General features: G+C 35.5%; 1 protein-coding gene and 1 pseudogene across 3 annotated transcripts in view; one reads left to right on the top strand and one right to left on the bottom strand.

Moving 5' to 3' along the window:
- The first annotated feature begins 7,062 nt into the window (after positions 1-7,062).
- LOC18444192 (pre-mRNA-processing factor 19) overlaps positions 7,063-27,423 on the top strand; it is a 31,006-nt gene continuing 10,645 nt past the window's right edge. For all 3 annotated transcript variants that reach the window (XM_011628756.3, XM_006854368.4, XM_020673589.2), the window contains exons 1-11: positions 7,063-7,155; positions 7,358-7,419; positions 7,695-7,780; positions 8,128-8,199; positions 8,304-8,366; positions 15,833-15,919; positions 16,389-16,536; positions 16,637-16,758; positions 17,027-17,143; positions 17,372-17,467; positions 17,608-17,667. In XM_011628756.3, the coding sequence (XP_011627058.1) occupies positions 7,407-7,419; positions 7,695-7,780; positions 8,128-8,199; positions 8,304-8,366; positions 15,833-15,919; positions 16,389-16,536; positions 16,637-16,758; positions 17,027-17,143; positions 17,372-17,467; positions 17,608-17,667 (864 nt within the window). In that variant the 5' untranslated portion in view covers positions 7,063-7,155; positions 7,358-7,406. The remainder of the gene's footprint in view (positions 7,156-7,357; positions 7,420-7,694; positions 7,781-8,127; positions 8,200-8,303; positions 8,367-15,832; positions 15,920-16,388; positions 16,537-16,636; positions 16,759-17,026; positions 17,144-17,371; positions 17,468-17,607; positions 17,668-27,423) is intronic.
- On the bottom strand, positions 21,830-22,507 carry LOC110008100 (galactinol synthase 1 pseudogene; annotated as a pseudogene).

Genomic DNA, 27,423 nt, shown 5'->3' on the forward strand with positions numbered 1-27,423 from the left:
AAATTTGTCATTTTTTTATCATTTTTTTTGTTTTTTTACCCTGTGATCGAATATGCAGGCTTTATACAAATTTTTTCAACCTTTTCATGGATTAAATGGTGGAGAAATTTCGTTTTTTTTATCATGAAAATTGGGTTTTTAGGGTTTTCGCCTTTCCTTGTGTTTCATGCCAAATAGGGCATGAATCTGTGAATATTTGTAGTCATTTTAATCGTAAAGTTGTTCATCAAAATATTCTGTTACGAATTTGTGAGAATCGTTGAGAAAAACAGAGTAATTTGAAGATTGAAGGCTCAGGTTCACGAAACCAGGTAAGAAACTTAAGGTTTTTTTTTTTTTAAGCCATATGATCAATTTCACTGCATATTTTGAAAATAATGAGTTACATTTGTAGGGTTTTTAATCGTTATTGTGTCTTTTATCATGTAACATATTCAATTTTGTTTAATTTGCTCAATTACAGCCTGATTTTTTAGATGAACACAGTGATGTCTGTGAAAAAAATATTCTGCTGTTTTTTTTTTTTTTTTCGCCTTTTGATTTTTTGTTCATGATATATTACAATTAATGTGTTAGATTTCTAAGGTTTTTAATCATTATAGTCTTGTTTATAATCATATGTACTCATTTTGATTTGATTTATTCAATTTGAGCTTCATTTTTTAGATTCAATAACTGTTGTTTGTGAAGAATTGCGTTTTTTGTTTTTTTTTGCTCATTTTAATCGATTTGATTTGATTTATAGATGATAATGTGTTCAAAATTTAGGGTTTTGATTCCTTATATTGTTGTTTATCAGAAAATGTACTCAATTAGATGTAATTTATTTGCTTGGAGGTGGAATTTTTAGTTAAAATGGCTTATGTAAGATGGCTCTGTGAAGAACATAATTTTTTATTTTTTATTTTTTTGTAATCCTTTATCGAATTTTTTGTTTTTGTAATCCATGATCAAATTTTTTGTAATCCATGATCGAATTTTTTGAAAATTTGTGATTTTTTTTTTAATCCACGATCTATTTTTTTTTTGTAATCCATGATCGAATTTTATGAAATTTTGTTGTACTTTTTTTTTTTTTTTTATCCATGATCGAATTTTTTGAAAAATGATGATTTTCCGAAAATATGTGAAAATTGTGACAAGGTTTAGAATATCATGAGGTATTAAACCATATTTTAAATTTTGATTGCTAAAGTTTTTGTTGAAAAAAATGTATGTTGATAGATTATTTATGCAAAAAAATGCATGTTATTATATTTTTAATGCAAAACTATATTTTTTTAATCTGTTGTTAATGCATTTTTGAGTTGAAATAACTTATGTTAGGTGGCTCTATGAAGAATTGTTTTTATTTGTGTTTTTTTTTTACATGATGGATTTTATTTTAAAAATCGTGATTTTCTGAAAATATGTGAAAATAGTGACCAGGTTTTGATTATCATGAAGTATTAAACCATATTTTTAATTTTTATTGTTAAAGTTTTTGTTGAAAAAATTGCATGTTGATAGAATATTTATACAAAAAACATACATGTTATTATATTTCTAATGCAAAACTGTATTATATTTTTTTATGTAATTTTGCATTAAAAATGTATTTTCAATTTTTAAAATTTTGAACGCAAGAAATACATGTTGTTAAATTATATTATTGTGTGGAATTAAAGTGAATATCATTGTAAAAAAATCGTGGCATCTATGACAATTAAATTATCCTGCATTTTTTCAAATTTATTATTAATTTTGTAATGCAAAAAATGTATGTTCTTGATAATTGAGTTGTAGCCATGTTTGGAGCTTGCATTTTGTATTATATTATCGTGTATGTTTGTAATTGATATGTACGAAAATATTATTGTCAATAGAGGTATTTTGTAATAATAAATAACGACAAATATGATAACATGAACTACCCCAACATATTATCACTACACATTTCGTTAGAGATGTTGGTGATATTGCACCTAATGAGGGAGAGTGGGAAGGGGGTCTAAGGGAAAATGAGAGAAATGATGATTCCGAGGCCACCCTATCCTAGCCATATTATTCACATATCGAGTCCCAACATCAACAGAGTAGAAATGAGCACGACAGTGTAGGTGAGCATGAAGGATGGACAAGCTTCGGGGATTTTGGATTGGGAACACAACAGAACACTTAGGGATTTGGATATAGTCAGACGCCTGCTAATATCGATGATTCGTTTTTAGATCGAATCAATGAATTGTCAAACGAATTCAATCAATGGCACCAGCGTAACCAAGAAGAAGAACGACGTCGTCTGTCATTTTATTTTTAGATCGTATGTTATTAATTGTATGCTTTATTGTAGTATATGTATGTTGATATACTTATTCCATGATAATTCTATGTTTATCCTTTTGTGTGACGTAAATTAAATGGTAAATAGTAGTTCATACAGGGAAAGAAAATATCAATATTCGCGTAGTCATGCAAAGAAATAAAAATTCTTAATGGAGTACTCTCATTTTTTATTGAATTCCTAAAAAACAATATTGAATTTTAATAATTTTTTCGGATTTTTTTGAAGCTTTAATCTGACCGATTCACCTGATTCCGAATCCCAATCGTCGATTTGCTGATCTGGATCGGTTTTTTAGGTGCCCGATCCGGATCACCGATCCGCTTTTTAAACCATTGGTACAAACAATAATGAGTAAATAGCCAAGTATGAGTTAAATAATATTTTAAAACCTATAACTCTTGGGTGGATCTCCCACCACACAGGTTTGTTTTGGATTGTTGGGTTGATGATTTGGATCTGTCTTGATCGGTCCAAATTGGCGATCCAAAATTATTAAAAACTAAAAGCAAAAAATTAAAATTGAAATAGAGATATATGGCATGAGGATTTAAGGGGACTAAAAAAATGTCACATAAGCTTAAAAATAAAATAAAATAATTTGAAGAGGGTTTTTAAGGGTAAGAGCGGGCCGAGACCTATAGCTTATTAGAACCAGTCCGGTCTTGCCCAATTCTCAATCCAAGTTGGTTGTTCTTGATCCAGATCATTGGGTTTTAAAATACCAATTTTTTTAAAAAATTGCAATTTAGAAAATAATTGCTGAATTGTTCAAATCTAATTCATTGGGTGGGCAATTTAGAACCATGGCTTTGGAATTGCTAGAGTCTCATTGATTTTTTTCTTTTTATTTTTTCTTGCTTGGTCTATTCGGACCAGTTCATTGGACTACCAAACCAAAACCGATTCAAGTACTAAAACATTGAAATGCAAACAAATTTACAAGAAGGCAAATAAAAATTAGTTGAACCAAGATTTAAAAAATGGTTAGATGATCTACATTGCCCTTTGGAAAACTGGTTTGGATTGGTAGTTCAGTGGTCTGAATAGGCAATCCAATCTAATGGACCCACAAATAAAACTTTTTTTAAAAAAATTAGAAAACAAAATTTTCAAAAAAATATTAAGAAATAAAGTGAACCAGTTATTGAATAGAAAATATAGAAAAGTCCTCTAACTTATCATCGATCATCCCGAGAATTTTGGACATGTTTTTCGAAAACTTAAAACAAATCTTAATATATTTATGAAAAAAATATTGTACATAATGAGATCATTTACTTTTGATATAAAGTAGTCACAATTCTTTACAACCACTGAATAATTTGATGGCTTAGATGTTGTGTCACAAAATTTCAAAAAATTTACTTTGAAATTTGATCTTGGTCAATAGAATAATTATAACCATCCACTTTCACATCCAATGGTCAAGATTGATGTGAGGTACTCATTCTCATTTTGTACTTCCCTTGTCGGAAGAGCGAATACAAATTTGTACGCGGTCATTTTGGGGAAAACGTACGGACAGTCTTTGAAAGACGTAAAATCGTACGGACAGTAAATTTAACTGATGAAAGTAGGCATAAAATCGAACGGACAAAAATTTAACTGAAGTGGGCAATTAGCTCCCCCAGCGAGGGTCGCGATCTCCAGACCTTTCCGGTTATGAAACGTACGCACTGCCACTATGCTATGGAAACCCAATTGATTAATTTTTATCGTAGTATATTTATATTCTTTTAAGGACGCTACGCTTAGTAGTAATGGCGGTGAAGCATGATATTGATTCACTTGCACATTCAACTCTTGCATCACCATCCAACCAATCGAATGGATGGCAATGACCCTTCATGGCCCTAATGTTTTGGATCATTGGCCTTTACTAAACAAATAAGGAGTACATACAAAAACATTGTGGTGGAAGAGATTTCGGCTTGAGTGTGAGAAATTTTTAACAAGTTGGGTGGTTAGGTATTACAAACATCGGACAATGGTAGTTTAAAACAAGCGATTACTAGTAGGGGTGGTTTTCCACATCTTTGGTATTGAAATATTAGATAAGTGTAGCAAGTCTGAAAAAGAAAAAGGGAGCTTGCAAGTACAGGTGATCTCCGCATAATTTTTGAATTTTGTTTACCCATATTGTATTAAAGGCATTCAAACCCTGTCCGTATGTAATTTTTCCAAACACAATGTCTTTAAATAGCTCAAAATATTTAATTCAATTTCATAAAGGTACTTCTTTAAAAGTTTACAATTACCCCTCTTAAAAATCGAGATTAATGAACAACATAGTATTTTGGCTCACTTAAGTGGCATGGGGTTTTGGCGGTAGTATTACCGAGCCCTATCGAGAGGTCTCCGACTCCATTCGGGCAAGGGCCCAAATCCCAATTGAAATACCACTTTAAACGGTTAGGAGCTCATCATACCCACTGAATTTACCCAAAAAAAAAAAAAATCTAGCTTGAGCCAAATTACAAAAGGGTGCGGTTTATGTAAGATTGCATTATTAAATAATCCAAAAATCCAGCTTGAGCCAAATTACAAAAGGGTGCGATTTATATAAGATTGCAATATTAAATAATCCAATAAGGCGCACCTCTAAATTTTATCATAATATGTAATTTTGGTGTAGAACATTCTTAGAATTATCCTAAAATCTATTTTCATATCTAATTATAAAATTTTAAACTCCAAAATGGTTAAAATCAAGTAGATCTATAAACATATTAAAATCTTGAAAATGGACGATCTAGATAATGTGTTGCAAGATGCATTATTTTTGGGATTCAGTTTTTTTTTTTTTTTCGTATTCATACATCTCGTTGTCGAGATGATCAACTAGAGGTTTTACAACATTAAAACAATTTTTTTTGATAGATTTTTAAGTACATTTGTAATTCTACATTTTAGGGTCGCAACCTTATATAAACTCTTTCCATTACAAAACACCTATGGTTTTACGAAAATTAAACTAATAAATGACCAATATGATAAAGTTGTCTATAATCAATAATACAAGGCTAGGGAATTTTCATAAATTAAAGTTTCGTGTTCCCAACATTGACGACTCATGGATGTTTTTGTACCATCCCTAGCCACTTTCGTGGGTGAAGTTACTAAAATTATCCCAATATTGAACAAGGGTAGAACAAACAATTTATTTTTAAAATAATAATAATAATAGGTGTCAAATGAACAAGGGTAAAACAAACAATTTTTTTGTTTTTTAAATTAATAAGTGTCACGTTGTGAAGGTTAAGAGAATACTAAAAAAAAAAAAAAAAACCTTAAGAAGTACAATTACAATTACAAATTTGATTGAGATTTTTTAGCGCTTTGTCAATATATATAAAAATCACTTGAGTCCTTTGATGATATTTTCTCACCACTATTTTTAACCTTGCCAAGTTCTACGATGCCATCCATGCTTTTGGATGGTAGCAATAAAAGACATGGTTAGATACATAGACATGCTTCACCGTCGGATGCTACATCAAAGGTTCAGAAGTTAGCCGGTACACTTGTCCAAAACTGGGCTGCTAGCATAGTATGACCAATAAAACTTTGTGGCGATTCTACAATGGGTGCCGAGGCTCTAAACAATCACAGTAAAGTGCACTTTCAAATAGTGTATAAAAATATGGTTCAATATTGGAAATCTTTGTGATAGCCTTAAAATATATTTTAATCTCTAATTATAAAAAGAAATTTGTTTCGTCCATTTGGACCGTATTTAGACAATATGCAATCCCAATGTATTAAGCATCTATCTTAAAGATGGATGCAAATAGGTGGTCCATTTAAAAACAATCGAAACTAACACTTCAAGTGTTTTATTAATAGAATTATTATTTTTAATTTTTATTTATTTGTTTATATTCATGATCTCCATGTTAGATATTGCATCTCCTTAAAAATTAAGTTTAAAAATCCATCTCAAAAATATATTTTTTAATAGGTGACTCATTTCTACATAGACTCGTAGAAACCATGTCCATTATAAAATTTAAAGCTTAAAAAACAATGTAGATCGAGCAGATTTATGAAAACTTGAAAATCTTGAAAATTTGCGGTCCAAAAATACATTTCAAGATGCACTATTTCCAAACCTTGAAATCTATTTTTTTAATGTCCATATATCTTGAAGTCGACATGATCAGTTTGAGGATATTTGGGCATTGAAACAATCTCCTCTAGTGAATTTTTTGAAGTGCACACTAATTTGATTGTTTACAACCTCGCACTTATATAAACTTTTTCCTTTTGTAACTTTACAATGTAAAATTATAAATGCACTTCAAAAATCAGCAAATGTTATTTTAATGTTGAAAAACCTTCTAATTGGTCATCTCAACTTTGAGATATATGAATATATAAAAAAAAAAAAAAGGATTTTGAGCCTTGGAAATAATACATCTTGGAACACATTATATAGACCATTAATTTTCATGATTTTCATTTATTCATAGATCTACTTGATTTTAACCATTTATGAAGTTTAAAATTTTATAGTTAGATATAAAAATAGATTTTCAAATAATCTTAAAAATTTCTTACACCAAATTACATGTTATAATAAAAATTGGAGGTGCGCCTTAACTGTTTTTTTAAGGTCGCAACCTCATAGAAACCACACCCGCTAGATAATCATATTCTGAAATGGAAAGGGCATTTTTAGGCATTCAGCTTATTGGGTTTTAGATCACAAAACCTTGCTCGGCTCCCATGGCGGCCTCTCTTATTAGTGGCGCGCGTCTTACTTCCAGAGCGTCTCTCTCTCCACAATCCATACCCTGCATTCCATGATGCCCCTTTCTCATAACAAGGTAATCCGATATTCCATTTTTTTCCTGTTATTTCAATTATTTTTCCTTTTTCTTTGCCCTAGCTCTCTTTCTCTTTATTTATCTCTCTCTCTCTCTCTCTTTCTCTCTCTTTTATATACCTTCTATTTTTCATTAATGTTGCTTATTTGATCTCTTATTCTGATTTTTCTTTCTCAAACTCTCGTATGTTCGCTCTTATCAGGTAATCGAGTAACAGTGTTTTAGGGGGCCTTTAAAATCTTCGAACCACAATGTTCTGCGCAGGTATAGCTTTACTACTCAGTCCTTACTTTATTTTATTCATTAATGCGGTTTTACTTTATTCTCATTTTCAGACAATCATATTTTTGTTGTTTTTCTCATTTGGATATCGTGTAGTCATTTGTTTGATTTATTTTTGTCTTACAGAGCTTTGACTGTGTTAGTACGGATAACCATGATAAGCTGTTACTGTTATCTTAGTTTGAAATGTGCTGTCCTTTTTCCTCTTATTTTGTGGTTGATAAAAGACTGCCATTGATTTTTTTTTTTTTTTTCAGTTTCCGGTGTCACACCGGAGGATCCCGTAGTTTCGAAGAAGTCAGGACTTCTTTTTGAGAAGAGATTGATAGAGAGGCACATATTGGTATGCACCGAATGCTGATTTAATTATATATCTTGAAGTCACCTGCTTGTCCCCCTTATAAATCTCGTTCTTTGACTAGCAATGTCATGTTTCTTTATCTTTTTATTGTAAATTGACCATTGGTGGAATTTTTTCTCTAGTATGAAATTAGCATTCGATAAAAAATTTGGTTCAAATTTCATCATGTTGTTGTCCTCCACATTATTAGTATACTTAATAGTGCAACTAACCTGCTGTAACTAAGTTTGGCATGACACTATCTTGTTCAGATTATTAAGTTCTTTGGCGTTATTTGATTCAAGAGATTTGGGGTTTATGGTTTTCTTTGTTTTTCTTCTTTTTGTTAGGACTATGGGAAATGCCCTGTCACTGGAGAGCCTCTAACAATGGATGATATTGTTTCTGTCAAGACCAATAAGGTTTTCTTCTCTTTAAACATGCCTTCCATCTCAATTTTCATGGTTACCATTCACCAATAAAATGAACGCTATTGAGTGTCTTATCGAGGATTCGTGTTGCTCAGGCTGTGAAGCCGAGACCTCTACAAGCTGCGAGCATCCCGGGAATGCTGGGATTGTTTCAAAATGTAAGCAATTGGAGAACTCAATTATTTTCCTTTCCATTTGTACTATAAAAAAGAACTTCCTCTTTCTACTATTGTATAGCATATTTTTTTTTCTGTTAATTTCATGCTGCTACTAGCCTACTACTTAGTGCAATATGGTGAGGATTTTGCAAGTCTTATTGTTATTTTTATCTTCCTGTTTGGTATTGTTCAGATGTATCCATTTGGAAGCCATCACTGAGATATCATACCTAACTAAATCTAGCTGACGACCGTGACAACATGGACATCATCAAAGATTTTTTGATTTCTGTCAAAACCGTATTATGCATCTTCCTTTTTTGGATTAATATCAAAATTTTGGCTCCAAGATGTTTCAGAACTTACAATCATGAATTTAATGGATTGATGTCATGGAAGATGCACTTAATACTATTGCGGTTGTAGGTTATCCAGTTGTGGTACTACGAGAGATAAGTAGGTTATAAACATATGATTTATGAAAGCTCCGTAAGTAGATTGTTCATATTGGTAGATCTGGATGACTTTCTTCTACCAATATGAACAATCTACTTCAGAAATTTGTCTAGTGGCTCTCTCTCTCTCTCTCGTTCTACTTGTTGGCCCTTTTCTGTCTAATGTGAATAAATAAACGTCTGTTAATGATTTAAAAAAATAAATAATCTGTGTAGTGTTTACATATTATTTGTGAATGGTTTATGGACAACATTAAGCTGAAGTTTGGGATGGCTGGTAAGAGTAAGTCGTATGATATCTGAATTAATATGTGGTGATGGTTCGGGTGATAATAGAAATCCAGTCTTCCACCACTGGTTTCATGGTTTCATTATCATGTGTCCTTCTTCTTCTTTGGCTCTATAGTGTTTTTAGTACTGCAGCTTCATATGACTATTATCTTGGGACTCGCACATGTGCATAATAAATTTTTTTTTTTGATTCACATAATAATTATTCAGAATGTGCATAATATCTTCTTCAGTAATTATGTGATGTTTCTATAACCCTAATTCTATGATGTATTTTACAATGACTTCTTGTAACATGTAGTTGCTAAGATACAAGTATCTTTCTCTGCCTATACCTTTATATATTTGTGGCATGTTGGCCTTTATCTAAATGATTGCACTAGTTACAGCTTAACTGAAACATAACTTTGCCGATGAATCGATTTGCAGTATATCCTTTTTGGTAATGATATGAACATGAGAGTCCTAGAAGATAAGTGTACACATTTGTTCAAAGGATATTTTCTAAAGGGAAAAGTTTATATAGAGCCGAGGCTCTAAACAATCAAATTGTAGCCTACCTCAAAAATTTCACTAGAAGAGGTTGTTTTGATGCCCAAATATCCTCAAATTGATCATCTTGACATCAACATGTCTGGACATGAGAAAAAAATGGATTTCAAGTTTTGGAAATAGTGTACTTTGTAACGCAGTTTTGGACCGTCAATTTTCAAGATTTTCAAGTTTTCATTGATTTGTTGATGTACACTATTTTTTAAGCTTTAAACTTTATAAATAAAGATGAAAATATATTTTAAGGCTATCACAAAGATTTCCAGTATTGAAACCACATTTCTCGACACTATTTGAAGGTAGGCTCTAATTCGATTGTTTAGAGCCTAGGTTCTATGCAAACCGCACCCTTTGCTAAAAGCCTCCTTTGTAAGGCACCATCCTCGTATTTGTCATATTATGATATGTTAAGAATTGTGATATAAAAAAAAAAAAAAGAAGAAAAGAACTCCATGCATGATTTTACAAATTCCACCAACCAAGTTATGATGTGTGTCATCTCCAATCATATTGATCCCTACTGATTTTTGGAATAGAGATAACAAAGTTGCATTGAATGTTCTGAATTCTTACTCATAGCCTATTACAGCATTACTGCTCTACCCTATGAACACCAATGTGGGCCCCTCCTTCCTCCTTCCTAACCTATTCAGGTCTGAAGTCCCCTTGGATAACAAAATTCTGGTTCTTTGAATGTTAAATGATTAAAATCTTTCTATTTAACCATGTGGGTTTAGCATCTTGAAGAATCTGAAAGCCTTCTCCGAAAGACTTACCCTGCGTAGATATTTTGGAAATCAGAGATGGAGATGGGTGCAATATCTTTGTAGTTTGTACAATACTTAAAAGTGCATATACAGGGACAAGCATTTGATACTATCGCCATCCATATGTGTGGCAAGTTAGCCTTCCCCTGAATACTAAAATTCCCTATTCAGGGATGAAGTCCCTTTGGATAACAAAACTGGTTTATTGACTGTTAACTTGAGTAAAACCTTTTTATTTAACCATGTGTGTTTAGCATCTTGAAGAATATGAAAGCCTCACCTGAAGTATTTATCCTGCTCTGATATTTTGGAAATCAGAGGTGGAGGTGGGTACTGTATCTTTGTCCAATACCTAAAAGCGTACATACAACAAGTATTTGATGTTGTCACCATCCTTATGTGTGGCAATAGTGGACCAGCCTTCCCCTGAATATTAAAATCCACAATGATTTGTTTTAATTGTGAGGGCCACTACATAGCATGGTCCAAGATGACAAGGGCAGTGTTTATCTTCCTTAATCCTCTGAAGGCCTTCCTTTCAATGGCAGTCATCAGAAAAAAAAAAAAAAAAAATCCTTTTAAAGGCAATGAACACATGTACAATCATTTATTATTACTTTGCTTGGGTTTTTGAGTCTTTTGATCTTGCAAAAAAGGATCATCTTTCTGCATGCTTGTTTAGATAAAGTAGAATCTAAATTACTGAACAATCAGCTTATTAAATAAAGAGAAATTTAAAAACCTTAGTTTCTAAATCATCCTTTAATTAGAATTGCCATGGATTTGGAAAAGAGCCAATGAGGGTTTGATGTGTTCTAAAGAGTTGTGTGCATTTGGTATTAGAAGAGTGTAAAGTATCCTCTTGTGGTTGGTTGGAGGTTGCTTATCCAATAGACCAGCCACGATGGCAAGCTTAAAAAGGGAAAAAGATGATGGCAAGCTCTGACTATGTAATGCATTTTCTGCAAGGACGAATGTGTGACACATCATATTATATCGTATTGCCTGTATTGAAAAGAGAATTCTGAGAGGGTGCTTTGGTATTTACCCTATGAGGGAAGTTAAATGGTCAACCCCGCTTGAATCCAGGGAACAATTCCTGGACCAAGGCAATGGAAACTGCTAGTAGGGTTTTCTGTGCGTTATGCTTGTTGAGTTCGAATAAAAAAATCTATATGAATAATCCTACAGATATGGTATTAGGGTTTTCTGTGCGTTATGCTTGTTGAGTTCGAATCAAGGGGTTTGGGGGAAACTAGGACAAGGGTTTAGGAACTTGATTTGGAGTGTTATGAGCGGGTACTTTACAAAAAAATGAAGAAACTTGCCAAGTTTTGAAGGACACGTCTCGGTATTATCCCATTTTGTCCACGTCTTAGCCATGTCTTATAAAAAATTCAACAATTGTGCTTATGAATACCTGAATTTATACCATTAGACTCACTGGTCTGGCTTGGGGATTAGTCAACTCGCCTTGGGGCTCTTGGGACGAGTCTGTGTTTGAAAACATGGGCTGCTAGGATTATTGTTAGGATTTAGTTGGAAGAGGCCGTAGGGTGTGTAGGATAGAGAAGATGAGTTAGGGATGGAGGGATGGACGAAGAAGGAAAAGAAGGAAACAAGCCTAAAATATGTATGGATTCAACACTATACACGTATAAGGAGACCCAGGTTTGTCTAATGATCCCACACTAGAATCATAAACAGTTTGAAATAATAATGTTTTCACACATTTGCCTCTTCAAGGGCAATCCTCTAGAAAAGCTTATTTCAAATGGAAGCTTTCAACAAATGCTAGACCATAACTAGGGGCACATGAAACCAGTTTATGGACAAATGAAGCCAATGGCCAATTTGTGGAGGCCAATCTCCATTCAAGACTTTAAGTATATTCTTCTCTCTTCTATATATCCCATAACTCCGATGTTTATCAGCTCTAGCTTACTAAATGGTAGCCCTGTATCTTCCAAATTTATATTAAAAGAGAAGCCAAGGAGCCATCCTTCCTTCCTACCCATAGTTTCAAAAAGCGCTAGGCGGGTCCTGGGCGGCTTGGGCGGTCCAGGCCGCCTAGCGCCTAGGCGAGCGCCCAGAACTTGGGCGGCCCAATTGAATCCAAATAAGGATTCTGGCATTCTGCAGTTATGTCAGTATCAGTTATAGCCACATTTCTAATTGGGATCACCACTCCTATTAGATCCCGAAGAAGACATCTAACAAATAATGCAAATTACTAAAGCAATAAAAATAATCACTTTGAGTTTGATTGCTTAATCTTCAAACTTCCACCTCAAAGATGCTTCTAAATACTCAAAATCTTCTAAAAAATCCACTTAATAACTTTGCAAAACATCAAAAAGTAAATATAATACCAATGGGTGATGTTTTGATCAATTTTTGTTAACTTTGAGTAACCCTTCGATCCTAAAAAATTCACCACAATCTAGATTTTTTGGGGGCTTTCTCTCTCTAAATTTGGCTCCAATAAGTTTTAGGTTTCAAATGAACCTAAAACCCTAATTTTTGTCCCTTAAAAACAAAAACAAAAAAAACAAAAAATGCCCTCACCAAATTTTTTTGCCCCTGAGCAGCCACCCAAGGCTGGGTGCCTGGCTAGGCGGGTTCCGTACCGCCTAGGGATCGACCGCCCAGATTGGTTTCATCGCCCAGGCCTTCTAGACCACCTAGGCGGTCTCCAAGGCGTTGGGCGGTCCGCTTTTTGAATCACTATTCCTACCTAATCAACCCCGAATCAAAATTGCTAATCAACACTTAATCAAAATAGAAACCCAACTCAACCACAACGTGCCTATCCTAATCTTTACTATTTTAAAAGTTTTTCAGTTCTTTTCCTATTTAAAATATCATCCTATTTGCTAGGTTGGGAACATTGCACCCCATCTCGAAACCAACTTTTCCTTCGAGGTTGAATTTTGGATACACTTTTCTCTCCTCATCTTCACATTTTTAAAAGCTGCTTTGATTGTTGGGTCTTCGGCTTCTCGTGCACCTTGTAGCTTTTTGACCACTTATCCTTACCAACTCTATCTATGGGCTTCCTCACTTGCTTCTTCTTTGTTTATTCTGCAATTTTGATCTTGTTACCCTCTTCTTCATTGCCTATATTTTTCTAAGCGATTTTGATCAAGCTGCCCTCTTCTTCAAGATTTTGGAAAGAAACTCCTAGGTGGGAAGTGGAGAGACATGTTCATGAGAGGGAAAGGAGGAGATTTCTGCATGTGAGGGAAGGGTGAGATGTTCATTGAGGGGAGTGTAGGGATCTCTTCATGTGAGCTAGGGAAGGGACATGATCGTCATGTAGTGGAGTGGGGTGAGTGAGGGAAGGGGAGAGATCTTCATGGAGGGGAGTGGAGCGATTTCCTCAAACGAGGGAAGGAGAGAGACCTCTACAGAAGAAAGTGGAGAGATCTCCTCATGCAAGGAAGGTCTAAGACTTCCATCCCTCACATCATAAGATTCTTCTTTTGATTAAGGGCTACGAGCATCGACTGGATTTATGACATAATACTTGATTGGTTAGCGAAGTTCTCCTCGATATTCAATATATCTTGTTCTATATTATTAATTTGTGCGTGTGAGATCCCATGAAATTGCTCTGATACTACTTCAAATGATCCCATATCAAAATAATAAAGTACTGAAAATAATGGTTTTATTAGATATATGCCTCTTTGAGGGGGCAGTTTTTCATAAAAAATGGGCTGATCAACCTCCAATCAAGACTTAACCAAGTTCTTTCAGTGTCTACATATCTAACTCTCTTGTTTATAATTTTTAGCCCAATAAAATATTTGCCCTTCACTTGAATTTCAAGTCCTTATTTATCGGGAGAACCACGTCCTTGTCCTTCCTACCCACTCAACCCCTATTTAAAAAATCTCAACTCAAAACCAGCATATGTATCCTAATCTTTTCCCATGTAAAACAATTTTAAATATTTTACTATGCATAGTAATTGCTGGGTTAGTAACAGTTGGTTTGGAATCAACATTAAACAAATCTAAGGCTAGGGCTAGATTTGCATCCAATGAAACTATGCAAAACTATTTCATGGCATGAACACCATGTGGAAGGCTGAGGCATCAACGCCTCATAGATGGATTTAACTCCATCTAGGCTTGAAAGACATCTTTATTTTTCATAGTCTAGCCAGAGGGCTAGTACATGTGTTTAAAGAGCTTTTGGGTGCCTACAAGTCTTCCTAAACTTGACCATGGCTCTAATAATATAAAGGATACTCACAGAAATAAGAAACCAAGATTCCCATTCCTATTAAGGAAACTTGGACAACAAAGGCATGAAAATAAATAAACTTAAAATATTTACATTAAAATTGACCTTGGACTAGTAGTTAAATTAAAAGCTTAATTGGACCTAAAGTTCATCACTATTTTTTCCCTCCAGGCTTCGTGCTAAGACTGTGATCCTGCAACATCCATATTAGGAAAAATTAATAGAAATGGTAGTCATAGATCACAGATCAATTAAGGACATACAGGTGGCAGGTTACTTCGTTCGGAAGTTGACTACTTCAACATGTGTGTGATGGCATAGTAATAATGGTTGTAGGTTTGATTAGGTAAATATGAAGAAGCATCTTAGTATTTTTGTGAAGAAAGCAAGTGAGGGAGTGTTACTCATCCCCATCGATTGTTTTGAATTGGTTAGTCTTTCTTATACTTGTGCTCAAGTGTAACAGGCAATCTATCTCTTCAATTTTTATTTATTTAACTTACATACCAAGGGGGTTTCATCAGATCCTGGCTTAATGAACTTGTAGGAGAAAATCATATAATCCTGAATATGAACTGCGCATGAGGCGCTTTGGAGGCTCAGGCTTTTTTCTCCTGTTATGCAAAAATGTTAGTCATGTGAACTTTATTTGAAATTAGAACCCTATTCACACTAGGCTCATTGTTATATCCCTTTGGTAGTTATTCTTGATAAATAAATTCCTATAATACATTAATCAAGTTCCATATTTCTTATTATACCATGCTTAAATAATTTGATATTTTTTTTGAAATGTTTAAATAAATTGATATTTTACTTATCATAATAGTAAATATTATATTAATGAAATTATTCATCATCATCATCATACCCTTTTCCCAACTGATTGGGGTCTGCTAATTTTAATGAAATTCTTATTACTATTTTATGCTTCAGCAGTCTGTAATGGTCACATGCTGTCTCTTTTCCTGACTAATTGAAATTTAGTTATTGAATTTCTTTTAGAAATATGTACTGTATTTTATGTTCTTGGACAACTTGTCAAATGTAATTATTAGAAAGGGTGAAAAGCCCTTGTCAAATGGTTTCTAGTAAGCTTTCAAATTTATAAGTCTTGACACTGATTTTATTATTGTCGATTTGCCAGGAGTGGGATGCACTAATGTTATCAAATTTTGCATTGGAGCAGCAACTACATACGGCAAGGCAAGAGCTAAGTCATGCTCTATATCAGGTACTAAATCAATCTTGTTTATAAAGGAAACAGTTATAAGTAGAATATTATGATTAGAAAATTCAGTTTTTTGAGGAAGCAAAATAAAAGAAAGTTAAAGTCACTTTGAGAATTGCCAGTTTCATTGAAGGGAGTTCTCCTCAGCTGCTCTATCAAATGTTTTTGAATCTGTTTGTTCACATGAAAAACAGTCTGTGATATTGTTTCCATATCTTGTTCCTTGAATATTGGACTTTAGGCTTCATTGTGAATTTGTTGTTATGTGCCTATATTTCCTACTGCATATGTATATCATTCTATTTTTCCTATATTAATTGTGGAGTAGGGGGCTGGACGCTTCCTTGAGAATATGCTTTTATTTGCCTGTATTTCCAAATTTTTTTTTTTGGTGTTTTTTTTTGGGGAGCGGTGGAGGATTGGGGAGCCACTGTTGCTTTGTGCATTAACCATGCTGGTATTTCGGTTCCAGCATGATGCTGCATGTCGTGTCATAGCAAGACTTAAGAAGGAAAGGGATGAAGCAAGGGCTCTGTTAGCCCAGGCAGAGAGACAGATTCCCACGACTGCCTCAGATGCTGCTTCAATGCATACTGCAGTTGTCAGCAATGGAAAAAGAGGTTCCTTCATTTTTAGTATTGGGTTATTAAGAAAGTTGTAGTTAGAGCCTTTTTTCTCTCTTTGTTCATGACACAGTTGTGGATTTATTTGTTCTGGCAGTTGCTGAAGATGAGGAGTTTGGTCATGGTGCTAAGAGAATACGTCCAGGTATCTCCGCTGAGATCATTGCTGAACTTACAGAGTGCAATACAACACTTTCTGGGCAACGCAAGAAACGGCAGGCATTTCTCGAAACTTGATTTATTGTCTTAATTTGGTCCCTTTCAATAGTTCATGGTTACAAACTGAGCAAGATCCAATTCTGAGAAGAGTTTTTCTATTTCTCAAATGGACTACGGTATTGCTCAACACATTCTTTTTAGTTGCACTCTCTGTTTCACTTTTGACTTCTTTGGAGTTTCAACTGCATATCTTGAGGTATGGATTGCTTGCTTAAGGGAAATACCCAATTTTCATCCTTACCAGCTTTTCCTTTTGGTGAATTTTTAGATATCAACAACACTGGCTCCAAAGGAGGCTTTTGAGAGATACACTCAGGTCTCAAGTCATCCATTACACAAAACTAACAGGCCAGGCATTTTATCAGTCGATATCCATCCCTCGAAGGTACGAGCATCTACTGGGTTCCTTGTTTTGTTTCATTTGTTATAACCCTGTAGATGTGTGACCGATGTCAATTTGGTACTAAGTTTCATTTAGATTTATTTTGCTTTAGTTTCTTGTGATAAGAAAGTTATTGTAACTTTTTTATGAGCTTAATCATGGTTTGTGGGGATGTTTGCTTAAAAAGAAGTCTCTTTTTAATTGCGATGATTTTGACATTCTCTTGGACAGGATGTTATTGCAACTGGAGGGGTCGATGCAAATGCTGTTCTCTTTGATCGATCATCTGGGCAGATCCTTTCTACTCTTTCGGGGCACTCGAAAAAGGTTTGTTTCATTTGGATTTCAAGGAATTCTTTTTCTTTTTCTTTTTCTCCCTTTGAATGTTCGATCGCAGGGTTTCTATTGTTTTTTTTTGCATAGTTGTTTGAAAGCCCTTTCTAATGAGATTCATTGCATTTAATAAGGTCACAAGTGTCAAATTTGTTCCTCGAGATGAGTTCTTTGTGAGTGCTTCAGCTGATAAGGTCAGTCAATTTCATCTTTTCTTGTGGTATTTCTATCTTCTATTTCTCTCTTATTGACGAGCTGGGATATCCATTTGTTATTATTCATTTATTTTTGATGGATATGTCGCAAATCATGTTACGGAGTATATGGCAAGTTCACTAGAATATTGGCTCCAGTTCTTAGGTACTCTCTTGCTTATTTTAGTGGGCATATTATCTGATGTGCACCTTGAAGCTTATGAGGTCATATTGAAACTGAGCTTAGAGAACTTGTCACTTTTGACAATATCACGACCACCCCTCTTCATTTGTATTTGAAGATGAGAGAAGCTACACACACGGCCCTAGGCCTTGTTTGTGTCCTGATAGCCATAACCAAAGTCTACCTTTAGTTGGCTTTAATGACCATTACTAAGTGGAGCAATGTCCAAAATTTTGATGATATGATAAAAGATGTTTCTTTTCCTTCTATCGTGAGGGTAAAACACTGTTATCTGTGACATTTTGCCAATAAGCAGGTTCCTATCCTTAAGTTGCACTGTGAATAGTGGCATGCCAGGTTGCCTTGCAACCCATTCAGGGGCATGCCAGGTTGCCTTGCAACTCATTCAGGGGCAAGTATATGCTATGGCCAAAAAAATAGTGTGTTCCAAGGATTTAACAGTATGTTATGTCTGTGTGACAAGAGTGGGCATGACAGTTTCCAATAACTTTGTAGCTTTAAAGTATCAAAAATCCATTCTAAAGAGACCTAGGTCTGCAAAAGTGAGATAATATGATGTAACAGTCCCCTTGTCAACTGGTGTATTTTTCAAGTTAGGCATTAACCATTAACTATTTTGTGGTATTGAGATGAACCATCACGATGGGCTGTTGTGCATGACTAGACCAAGTGAAGCACATATCTGTTGTAAGAATGTGTTTTCTCTATCTTGAAAACCATAACAAAAAATTCTGCTCTTTACCTTGAAAGTTTATCACCAACCATTTGGGTCTTCCATTTGAAATGGGTATTTGGGTTATAAAATAGTGGTGTATGCTGTAAGGTGATGTCCATACTCCATGTTCATAAATCTTCCATTTGGGTTAAACTTCCTATTATGAGGCATAGGTATGCATTTTGTTTTTTGTGGGATGAACTTATATAAATGACAGGATATATCGAATCAACAAGTTTATTTTTTTTGTAGAGCTTCAACAATTTACGATCCTTTCCAATTCCATCCTATCATGATTTTAATCCATATAAAGGGAGACTAGTATCATGCACATGCGAAGCGTGTGTTATATTTTTTATTTTAACAATATTGATATGATATGAGATTTAGGGAATAACTACTTACCTTACCAAAGGCAAGCTTCCTATATTATTAAACTTACTCTAAACCTTGTTCTAAACCTTGTTCTAGACTACTCTAAACCTTGTTCTAAAATTAGAAAAAAATAAATAAAAAATTATAACACGTTCTAATATAAATAATGTTTGAATTGTTTTCACTGTATCTTCTTCCAACATAATATAGTAAAATAACGTGAGTTGGTATCACTACATCTATTACTTCCTAGTCCTACTAAAGATACAAAAGTAGGGGTGCCATATTGAAAGTTATAACAATTGCACTCCAAAATTTACATTAGAAAGGAAACCCAAACTACAACAATGATGTGAAAGAGTTAAATTAGAATAAGATGGTCTTCGCAATTGAAGCCAAGCTGACCTCCTTGATCGTATGATAAATCCACCACTAAACATATGAAATATTAGGAAATATAAAGTGATAAGCAAAGCAAAGATACTATCCACAACAAAATGAGAAAAAAAGACGAGAAAACAGTTGCTCCAAGTATGAGGCATAGCAAAAATTAAACCTTAAGATCATCCCATGCAGAAAAGATAAAGGAGAACATAAAAACTTGAAAATATCAAACAAAAAAAAGTAAATTATACCTTCTTGTAATTGGTTTTCATGTTTTGTTTTTGTTTTTTTTTATAATGTTAACCTTGTATTACTATAAAAGTTGAAGAATACAGCAGAAAGAGGGAGGAGAGCACCGAGAATACCTACGAGACAGGTATCTCAGTCTAAAAATTAAGCCAAGAACCCTATACAATCTATAACCTTTTGAAGCGGCCGTAACCAAAAAGGAGGATACAAAAAATTGGGCTTATAGGGATGCCTGTTACAGAAATGTACAATAAAAAAACTAGTGTCCTAGGAGATCTTGAAGGTCCAGTGCAAAAAAGGAGGTGGACCATTCATTGTCTTCTAAGTGTGGTCGTCGTTGCGCACCATCTTTGGCGAGAAAGTCGGCGAACTCGTTCGACGTCCTCCAAGATTGCCTCCAACAGACGTTGGTATCCCTGCATAAGTGGTAAATTTCATCAAATATTCTAGAAAGGTACCAAGGAGGGGTGGTGGTGCCTGCTGCCCATGAAAGAATGTTGTTTGCTTCTCCTTCCACCACTAAGGATTGGCCCCAAGATGGATTAAAATTTTTTAGGCCTGTTAAGAGTGCCAAGGCTTTGGCGAATTGTGAATCTCCATGTCCGAGAAATTCTGAGTATGTCAAGAGAACATTTCGATTGTGGTCATGGAAAACTCCCCTTACTCCTAAAGGGCCCGGGTTTCCAATGGAACAACCATCGAAGTTTAGTTTAATGGTAGTTTCTGGAGGAGGTAACCAGTTGTGAGGTCACCTTAGCTTGAGAGGCTGAATTCGGATAATATTGTCCCAATGTCTGAGGAAAGAACTCATAGGAATCCCACCAAAGGTCATATGGGTGGAGGCCCAAAAGGTTACAAGTGATGTAACCTTATGAAACAGCCCTGAAACTTCATTTCTGTGCCCTTAAAAGACCCTCTCATTTCTTTCAAGCCATAAAACCCATACTATAGCAGCGATACCTGCCCTCCACAAGGTTCTACCTGCTTTGGGCCAAGGACCTCTAGAATAAAGAAGAAATAAGTCTTTTACCGAATGAGAGAGGACCCAATTGAGACTAAAGAATTTTAGGATCAGTGTCCAAAGCTCTTAAGCCACACTGCAGTGTAGAAAGAGGTGGGGGTTAGACTCCTCCTCTGTCATACACATTACACATCTATTTGGGAGTGGCAGGCCTCTTGTTTGGAGCTGATCAAGAGTGAGGGCCCTATGACAGCCAGCAATCCAATTGAAAGACTGAACTTTTGGAGGAGCTATTGTATTCAACACATTGAAGAAGGGAGCGATGGGATTTAGAGGGAAAGTATGAGGCTGGATAAGAAGCTTATAGAAAGATGCTACTGAAAAGTTACCAGATGGAGATAGTGTCCATACCAAAGAATCACTCCCAGATAAAGGTAAGAACACCGGGTGAAGAGCAGCCGATAGAGTGGAGAACTCTAATGTTTCCTCTTCGGAAGGATCCTCTTTGGGAGTGGTTTTCATGTTTTGTTTCAATTACATAATAAATTTGATGTATAAAGCATGTGATATATCTAATTTGTTTTGCTTAATAAGTTTCAAATTGGAGAGACTTTTGTCTTTTTAATTATCTCCTTCCATGTGGTTATTAATATGGGTTTTAAATATGGTGAAATATCTCCATACCCTCTGTTTTTAGGTTTCATTTCTCAATAGACCCAAGCTTTCAAAATATTTCTTAGGGTCATGAAGATACCATACATTATATCTTCTAATCCCCTGGACCAACTTTACCCACTTCGACCAGCTCTAACAAATCTTAAAAAGACATGCCCTTTGTAAACCCTATCCTCTCTCTCTTGACGTGATTCTCCTAAAACTTCTCGCTCCCTCCGTATTTTCCCAAGTGTCTTTTTCTCTCTCTCTCTCTCTCTCTCTTCGTTTTCCCCCAACTCTCACTCTCTCCGTATTTCCCCAACTCTCTCTCTCTCTCTCTCTCTCTCTCTCTCTCTCTCTCCCCCCGTGTCTCACTCACTTTCCCCCTGTGTTTCCTCAAACCCGTTTCCTCAAACCCCTGTCTCTCTCTCTCTCCCCCTCCCTGTGTTTCCCCAACCTATATCTCGCTCCATGCAAAAGCCAGCCATCAGCTCCGCACTATTAAAAGGGCTATGATGAACTCTTTAACTATGTCTGCAAGCATGCAAGCATCCACCCCTTTTCATATAACATCGGCAATATGCACAACACAAGTCTCTTTCTGTCTTTGCTTTTTCTCTCAGAACGCAGCCGAGGGGGCTGGGATGAACTGAACAGGGGCAGCCTCCACCATGGTTGCCCCATAGAGAGGATAGCCCGTTTGTTGCTGGGGCTGCTGTAAATTTGGGGCCAAGACGAGTTCTCGCTTGAAATCGAGGGACTCGTCGTTGTAGATGTCCCTCCATTTCTTAACTAGCATCTTTATATCTTCTCTCTTCTCTTCCTTGCCGGTGTACCTCCATGGCTTCGAACCCTGTTCCAACAAACACCACAATCGTTTAGAGAGAAGAGGGGGGATTGAGCATTTGCAAATTGAGAGAGAGACTTATTGCTGCACAGTAGTGAACGACCTTGACCTTCTCCAGCTCCACGTTTTTGGGATGGCGCCACACAACATGGCCATGACCAGATTGTAAACCAAAGGAGTCGGCTTTAAACATCCTTGAAGAACATGTTCAAGAAGTCCTAAAAAAAATTATACCAACACAGCCCATTAACACCTTCAATCAAACCTAGAGAGAGAAACACACCCCAAAATTGTAGAATAACTTAGGGAGAGAAACACACCCCAAAAGCTGTAGAATTTAAAGAGAGGCACCTGTTTAGCAAATGGTGTGGGTGGAGTGACCTGCAGAGTTTGGAGAAGGTTTTCATAGGTAAGCTCATAGGTGAGCTTGCTGGGCTCAAAGATGAACATACTGGCATGGAAATAGAGAGAAGGTGGGTCACTAAGACGAGACGGCCATTGAACCTTGTCTGGGCACTGTTGGCAATACCGAATCTTGTGCTGAGGGTTGTGAAAGACTTTTAGCATTGGACAATACCCAATCTTGTGTGGAGAGAGAGAGAAAGAGAGAATCTTGAGAGAATCACATGAAGAGAGAGAGAGGATGGGATTTACAAAGGGCATGTCTTTTTAAGATTTGTTTGGGCTAAAAAAAGAGGGTCAAAATGGGTAAAGTTGGCCCAGGGTATAGAAGATATAATACATGGGATCTCTATGCCCCAAGATATGTTTTGAAACCTTGAGTCTATTGATAAATGAAACCTAAAAACAAGGGGTGCGGAGATATTTTCCCTTTAAATATATATGGTTTCCATATTAGATATGTTTAAAACTTTAAGATATGGGAGAAAAGGAAAGAGATAGATTAACGTAACTTAATAGTCTTTGTCAATTCTTTTAAACCAAGGAAATAGGAAAGGGACTTCAAGGGAGGACAATAAAAAGGGTCAGTCCAAAGTAGAGCGAGAGAGAACAAATAGTTATTTAAGGTTGAGAGGGACATTGAGAGTAGGAGATAACAGATGGATATGTACTAATTAATAGGAGAGTGAGTTATCTTGAAATAGGAGAGAGTTATAATAATAAATAGGTGAGACTCATTAAAGAAAATGACGATGAATAAGGTAGGAATTACTTAACTAACAAAAGGATGAAATAGGAAGAGAAAAGGACACTTGGCACAATAATAAGCAAGGTGATCCTCTCGCTTAATATGCAACAGATATTTGTTATCCTTAATTGGATGGAGTAAATATAAAACAAAGCATGTCGAGATTAAACATGTTTTTGGATAATCGCCATTCTCCTTGTGTTTTGTGACCTAATGAGTCATAGATATTGGTCAAGCTTAATATATTTTATTGCTCTAGTTATATTCATTAAGATATAATAATAGTATTTCAACATTTTAAGAAGAAAAAATTACCAAAATGTATATGATAATGATATAAAACTGTTCAGTTTATTTTTCCTTCTGTTCATGTAAAGAATTATGTAATCTTATTATTGTATATTCGTAATATTCTAATTGTTTTTTCTTTCTCAAGAATGGTAATCCATTACTACTTAGCACAGGTTTGGAGGGGTACCTGTGTAAGGTTTTAGGACGAGATTGCCCACAATAAAAATTGTAACTCTAATTGTGCCCATACTCAAAACTTCCCTTATTTTTTTCTCAAACTATGTCTATTGTTTCACATCGACATAAAAATTTAGGCAATGTGCTAGTTTAAATTTAAATTGTAAACAATGTACTAAAACGTTGTAGGTGGCCCCTAGGTGGCTGGGGTGGCTGGCTGCTTAGGTGTGATCAGGCTTCCTAAGGGCACACATCAGTCTTGAGGTGCCCCAGCAGACACATACACGCACACGATAGACAGCGCACAGCATGCAGGGACAGGCACAGGCGCATGCACTTGCACACACATGCACACACATGTGCATATATGACATTTATATTCTTTTGTCAATGTGATGAAAATCATATACTTGTTACATGAGGCATGTAATTAATTAGATACTTTCTATAAAGTATATGTGTAGTTAATCGAAATGCCAATTGAAAAGGAATTAGGTAAGTATTGAGTCACATTTCACATAACACATGTAACACAACCACAACATATCATTCCCATTGAAGTGCTAATTGAAAAGTAGTTAGGTAGGTATTGAGTCACATTTCACGTAACACATGTAACACAACCACAAAATATCATTCCCAATGGCATATGACTAATGGCTGCATGTTTGTAGCCTCAATGATTCAATTACATAGTCCAACATATTTAGAAATGGACCCAATTATCCCTTTCTAAGTTGTAACCTCTTTTGCTATTTTACAAAGAATCAAATCTGAAAAGCTTGGATTTGTTTTGATTGTTCAAAGAGTTTTCCATTTTCCTATCTTGGAAAACATAAAAAAATGAATATTTTGAATTGTTTTAAAATAGAAGATAGGTTTAGGGAGCAATGGGGGGTTGAGATATCCCTCCAATGTCTTCCCCCCCCCCCCCCCCGCCCCTTTAATATTGTGGAAATGTTGAAAATACCCATGTCCTGAGGACATTTTATGCCCGCGGGCATAGGGAGGCCAAGGTGGGTGCCTGGGAATGAGCTGCTGGGTGCCCGCCCAAGGCTGGCCTGCTTGAGGCAGGCTTGCTTGGGCTAGGTGAGGCAAATGTTACCCCTCCCCTCCTTAAGTGCTGTGCAGCGCTTGAGGAAGATGCCTTTCAAAACATTGATCTTAAATCTTAGCCAATCAGGCAGCTAGGCCTTGATGATTTAGATCTACAGACCAGCAGGCCTCGGTATCTATTTTATGCTATGCTTTAAAAAATACTATTAATTGCTTATCCGGCTGTTGCACTTGCTTATGTCAGTTTCTGTTTTGAGTTCCGTGAAAGGGCTGCTTTTGCGTTTAGTGTTAAAACTTGTAATTTCTTTTTTCTTTTCATAAACAAGGTGGCAGCCGTACTTATGTGGACAAGTCACCTTAAAGAGGACATAAAAAGTGGCTTCCATAGAAGCCGTGAACACATATTCTAGGCTCACGTAAAAAGCAACCCAAAATACTTGTGACATGCGTTTAATAGGATTGCAATTGACAAGCATAAGATGAAATGCAACCCTCATCGAGATATTGAGGGGACAACTGCGAGGAATGACAAATGTTGATGATAAAATAACCATAGATCAATGTTGTCAGATTTGCTTCAGAGTCTTCTTCAGTTTGGTGAGAAAAATGAAGCAATTCGGTGCTTTGGCTGATTTGGCAAAAGACTTTGGATTTCTTTTTAAATTTAATATAAATAAATTAGATATTAATCATATATAAAAATAATGAAAATTAATTTTTTTTTTTTTTTAAAAAAAAAAACTTATATAGATATGTCTTTGCTTAGGACGAAGCTTCGACTGGTGTTTCAAAAAGCGCTAGGCAGATCCTAAGCGGCCTGGGGGGTCCAGGTCGCCCGGTGCCTAGGCGGGCGCCCAGAACTTGGACCGCCTAGTTGAATCCAAAAAGGTTTCTACAGTTATATATTGTATAAAATATAAGAATTAGGTATTTAGGGCACATCAAAATTTAAAGTATACTACACATTAGCACACACTCCATAAGCATAGCCATAAGTCGGTCTATGTCCAATTAAAACTTAAAATTTACCAACTAACCAAATTACCAAACCAAAGTTACCGAATAATACCAAGCCAGTAGAACTACAAATCCACTATCCACAAATCACAATACACCACCATGAGGAAGAAAACAAAAACGAAAGTAATACTTGAAGGCTCAAAAGAATCTTCAATAGTTCAATTAAAGTTCAAAGTTTAATAAGTATTCAACATTCATCATTCATCATAAAAAAAAGTAGGGTCAGCTGCATTGACGCATATTCATCAGAGTCGTCACCCTCGACATATTGGTCGTCCTCCTCCGTCTTTTCTGAATCTGCCTCTTCTTCCTCCTCTTCCTCTACCCTCGTTCTCTGTGCAGAAGATCTAATGGCCTTAGAAGGGTTAGCTGATGTCCCTAAAGCATCCATGACCATGTCCCATGACAGTCCTTCATGCCCCCTCGACCTCATCATCATCAACTAACCACTCCATAGTATTGTCCATATTTTTTGATCTGATGGGGTCTCTCTTAGCAAACCTATTCTTCAAGAATCGATTATGCCTAACATTGACTAGGTCATTAAGCCTCTTTGATTCAAGCTTGTTCCTTTCCTTTGTATGAATCTAACAAAATCAAATGACACTAATTATAATCTATGGTTCATGTATTATTAATACAATTATGCAAATTAGAACTACCCTTACCTCTTCAAAAGTACTCCAATTGCGCTCACAACCGGATGAGGAAGTGTTTATGTTTAAGATTCGAATGTCTAACTTTTGTACATTTGGAGGGATCTCGAAGTCACTTGGAGCACACCCGAAGAACCGCAAACGAGACAGGGGACGCACTCACTAAAGAAGCTACTCGGCACCACTCCTAACTGCTAACAGATGACATGTGTGGTTTTCTTCACCCCTTGTAATAGTTGTTGTAAAGGGCCATATTTATAAGCCCCTTCCTTGCTTTTCTCTTTTTTGCTATAGTAACAGGTGTTTCTATTAGTCTTGTTAGCCGTTTCGGCTGTCTGTGTGTCTGAGCCTGTATCGTCTGGTCCTCATTTCAGGGACTATGACTCTACTGAGGACCACGAGTAGTGGACCCAACTCTGTCGATGTAACTTACTTATTTCTTAATGTTAAGTCAACTTCTATCAAAAAAAAAAAAACTTTTGTAAATCTGAAGAACGACACTCATGTTGGCTCCATCAATTGGATGCAAAGATATAGAATAAATTCATAAACAAATAATAAAATTATAAAAATGAAACTTGATTACTTGAACTTGATGAACTTAAGAATATTATTACTACTTGGATCAATTTAGGTCATTTGCCTCATCGCCATTTGACTCCCAAAAGACTTTAATGAGAGCATCAATGCCTATGATATCTTGGATATTAGGATCAGGGACCAACACATCTACACACTTATTAAATCCATTCATAATTGTGCCATTTGTGTGTATATCCTTGTCAACATAAAACAAACTGGGTTCAAATAATAGCCAGCTGCATGCAATAGCCGATGTAGCTGCCTATCCCACTTCTCATCAATAATCTCCCAAACAGGCTTGTAGCGGTTCTCATCATCATCAAAATTTTGGGCTCTCTCTTTTGCATTTCTCCATAGCCTCATATATATAGCCCATAGAAGGATTGTCACTATCAACCATGTGAAGGACTTAGACAAGAGGAAAAAATACGTTA

This window comes from Amborella trichopoda, chromosome 7, assembly GCF_054954075.1.
Source record: "Amborella trichopoda isolate Santa Cruz 75 chromosome 7, AtrichopodaSantaCruz75HAP2 v2.0, whole genome shotgun sequence".
Taxonomy (NCBI): Eukaryota; Viridiplantae; Streptophyta; class Magnoliopsida; order Amborellales; family Amborellaceae; genus Amborella; species Amborella trichopoda.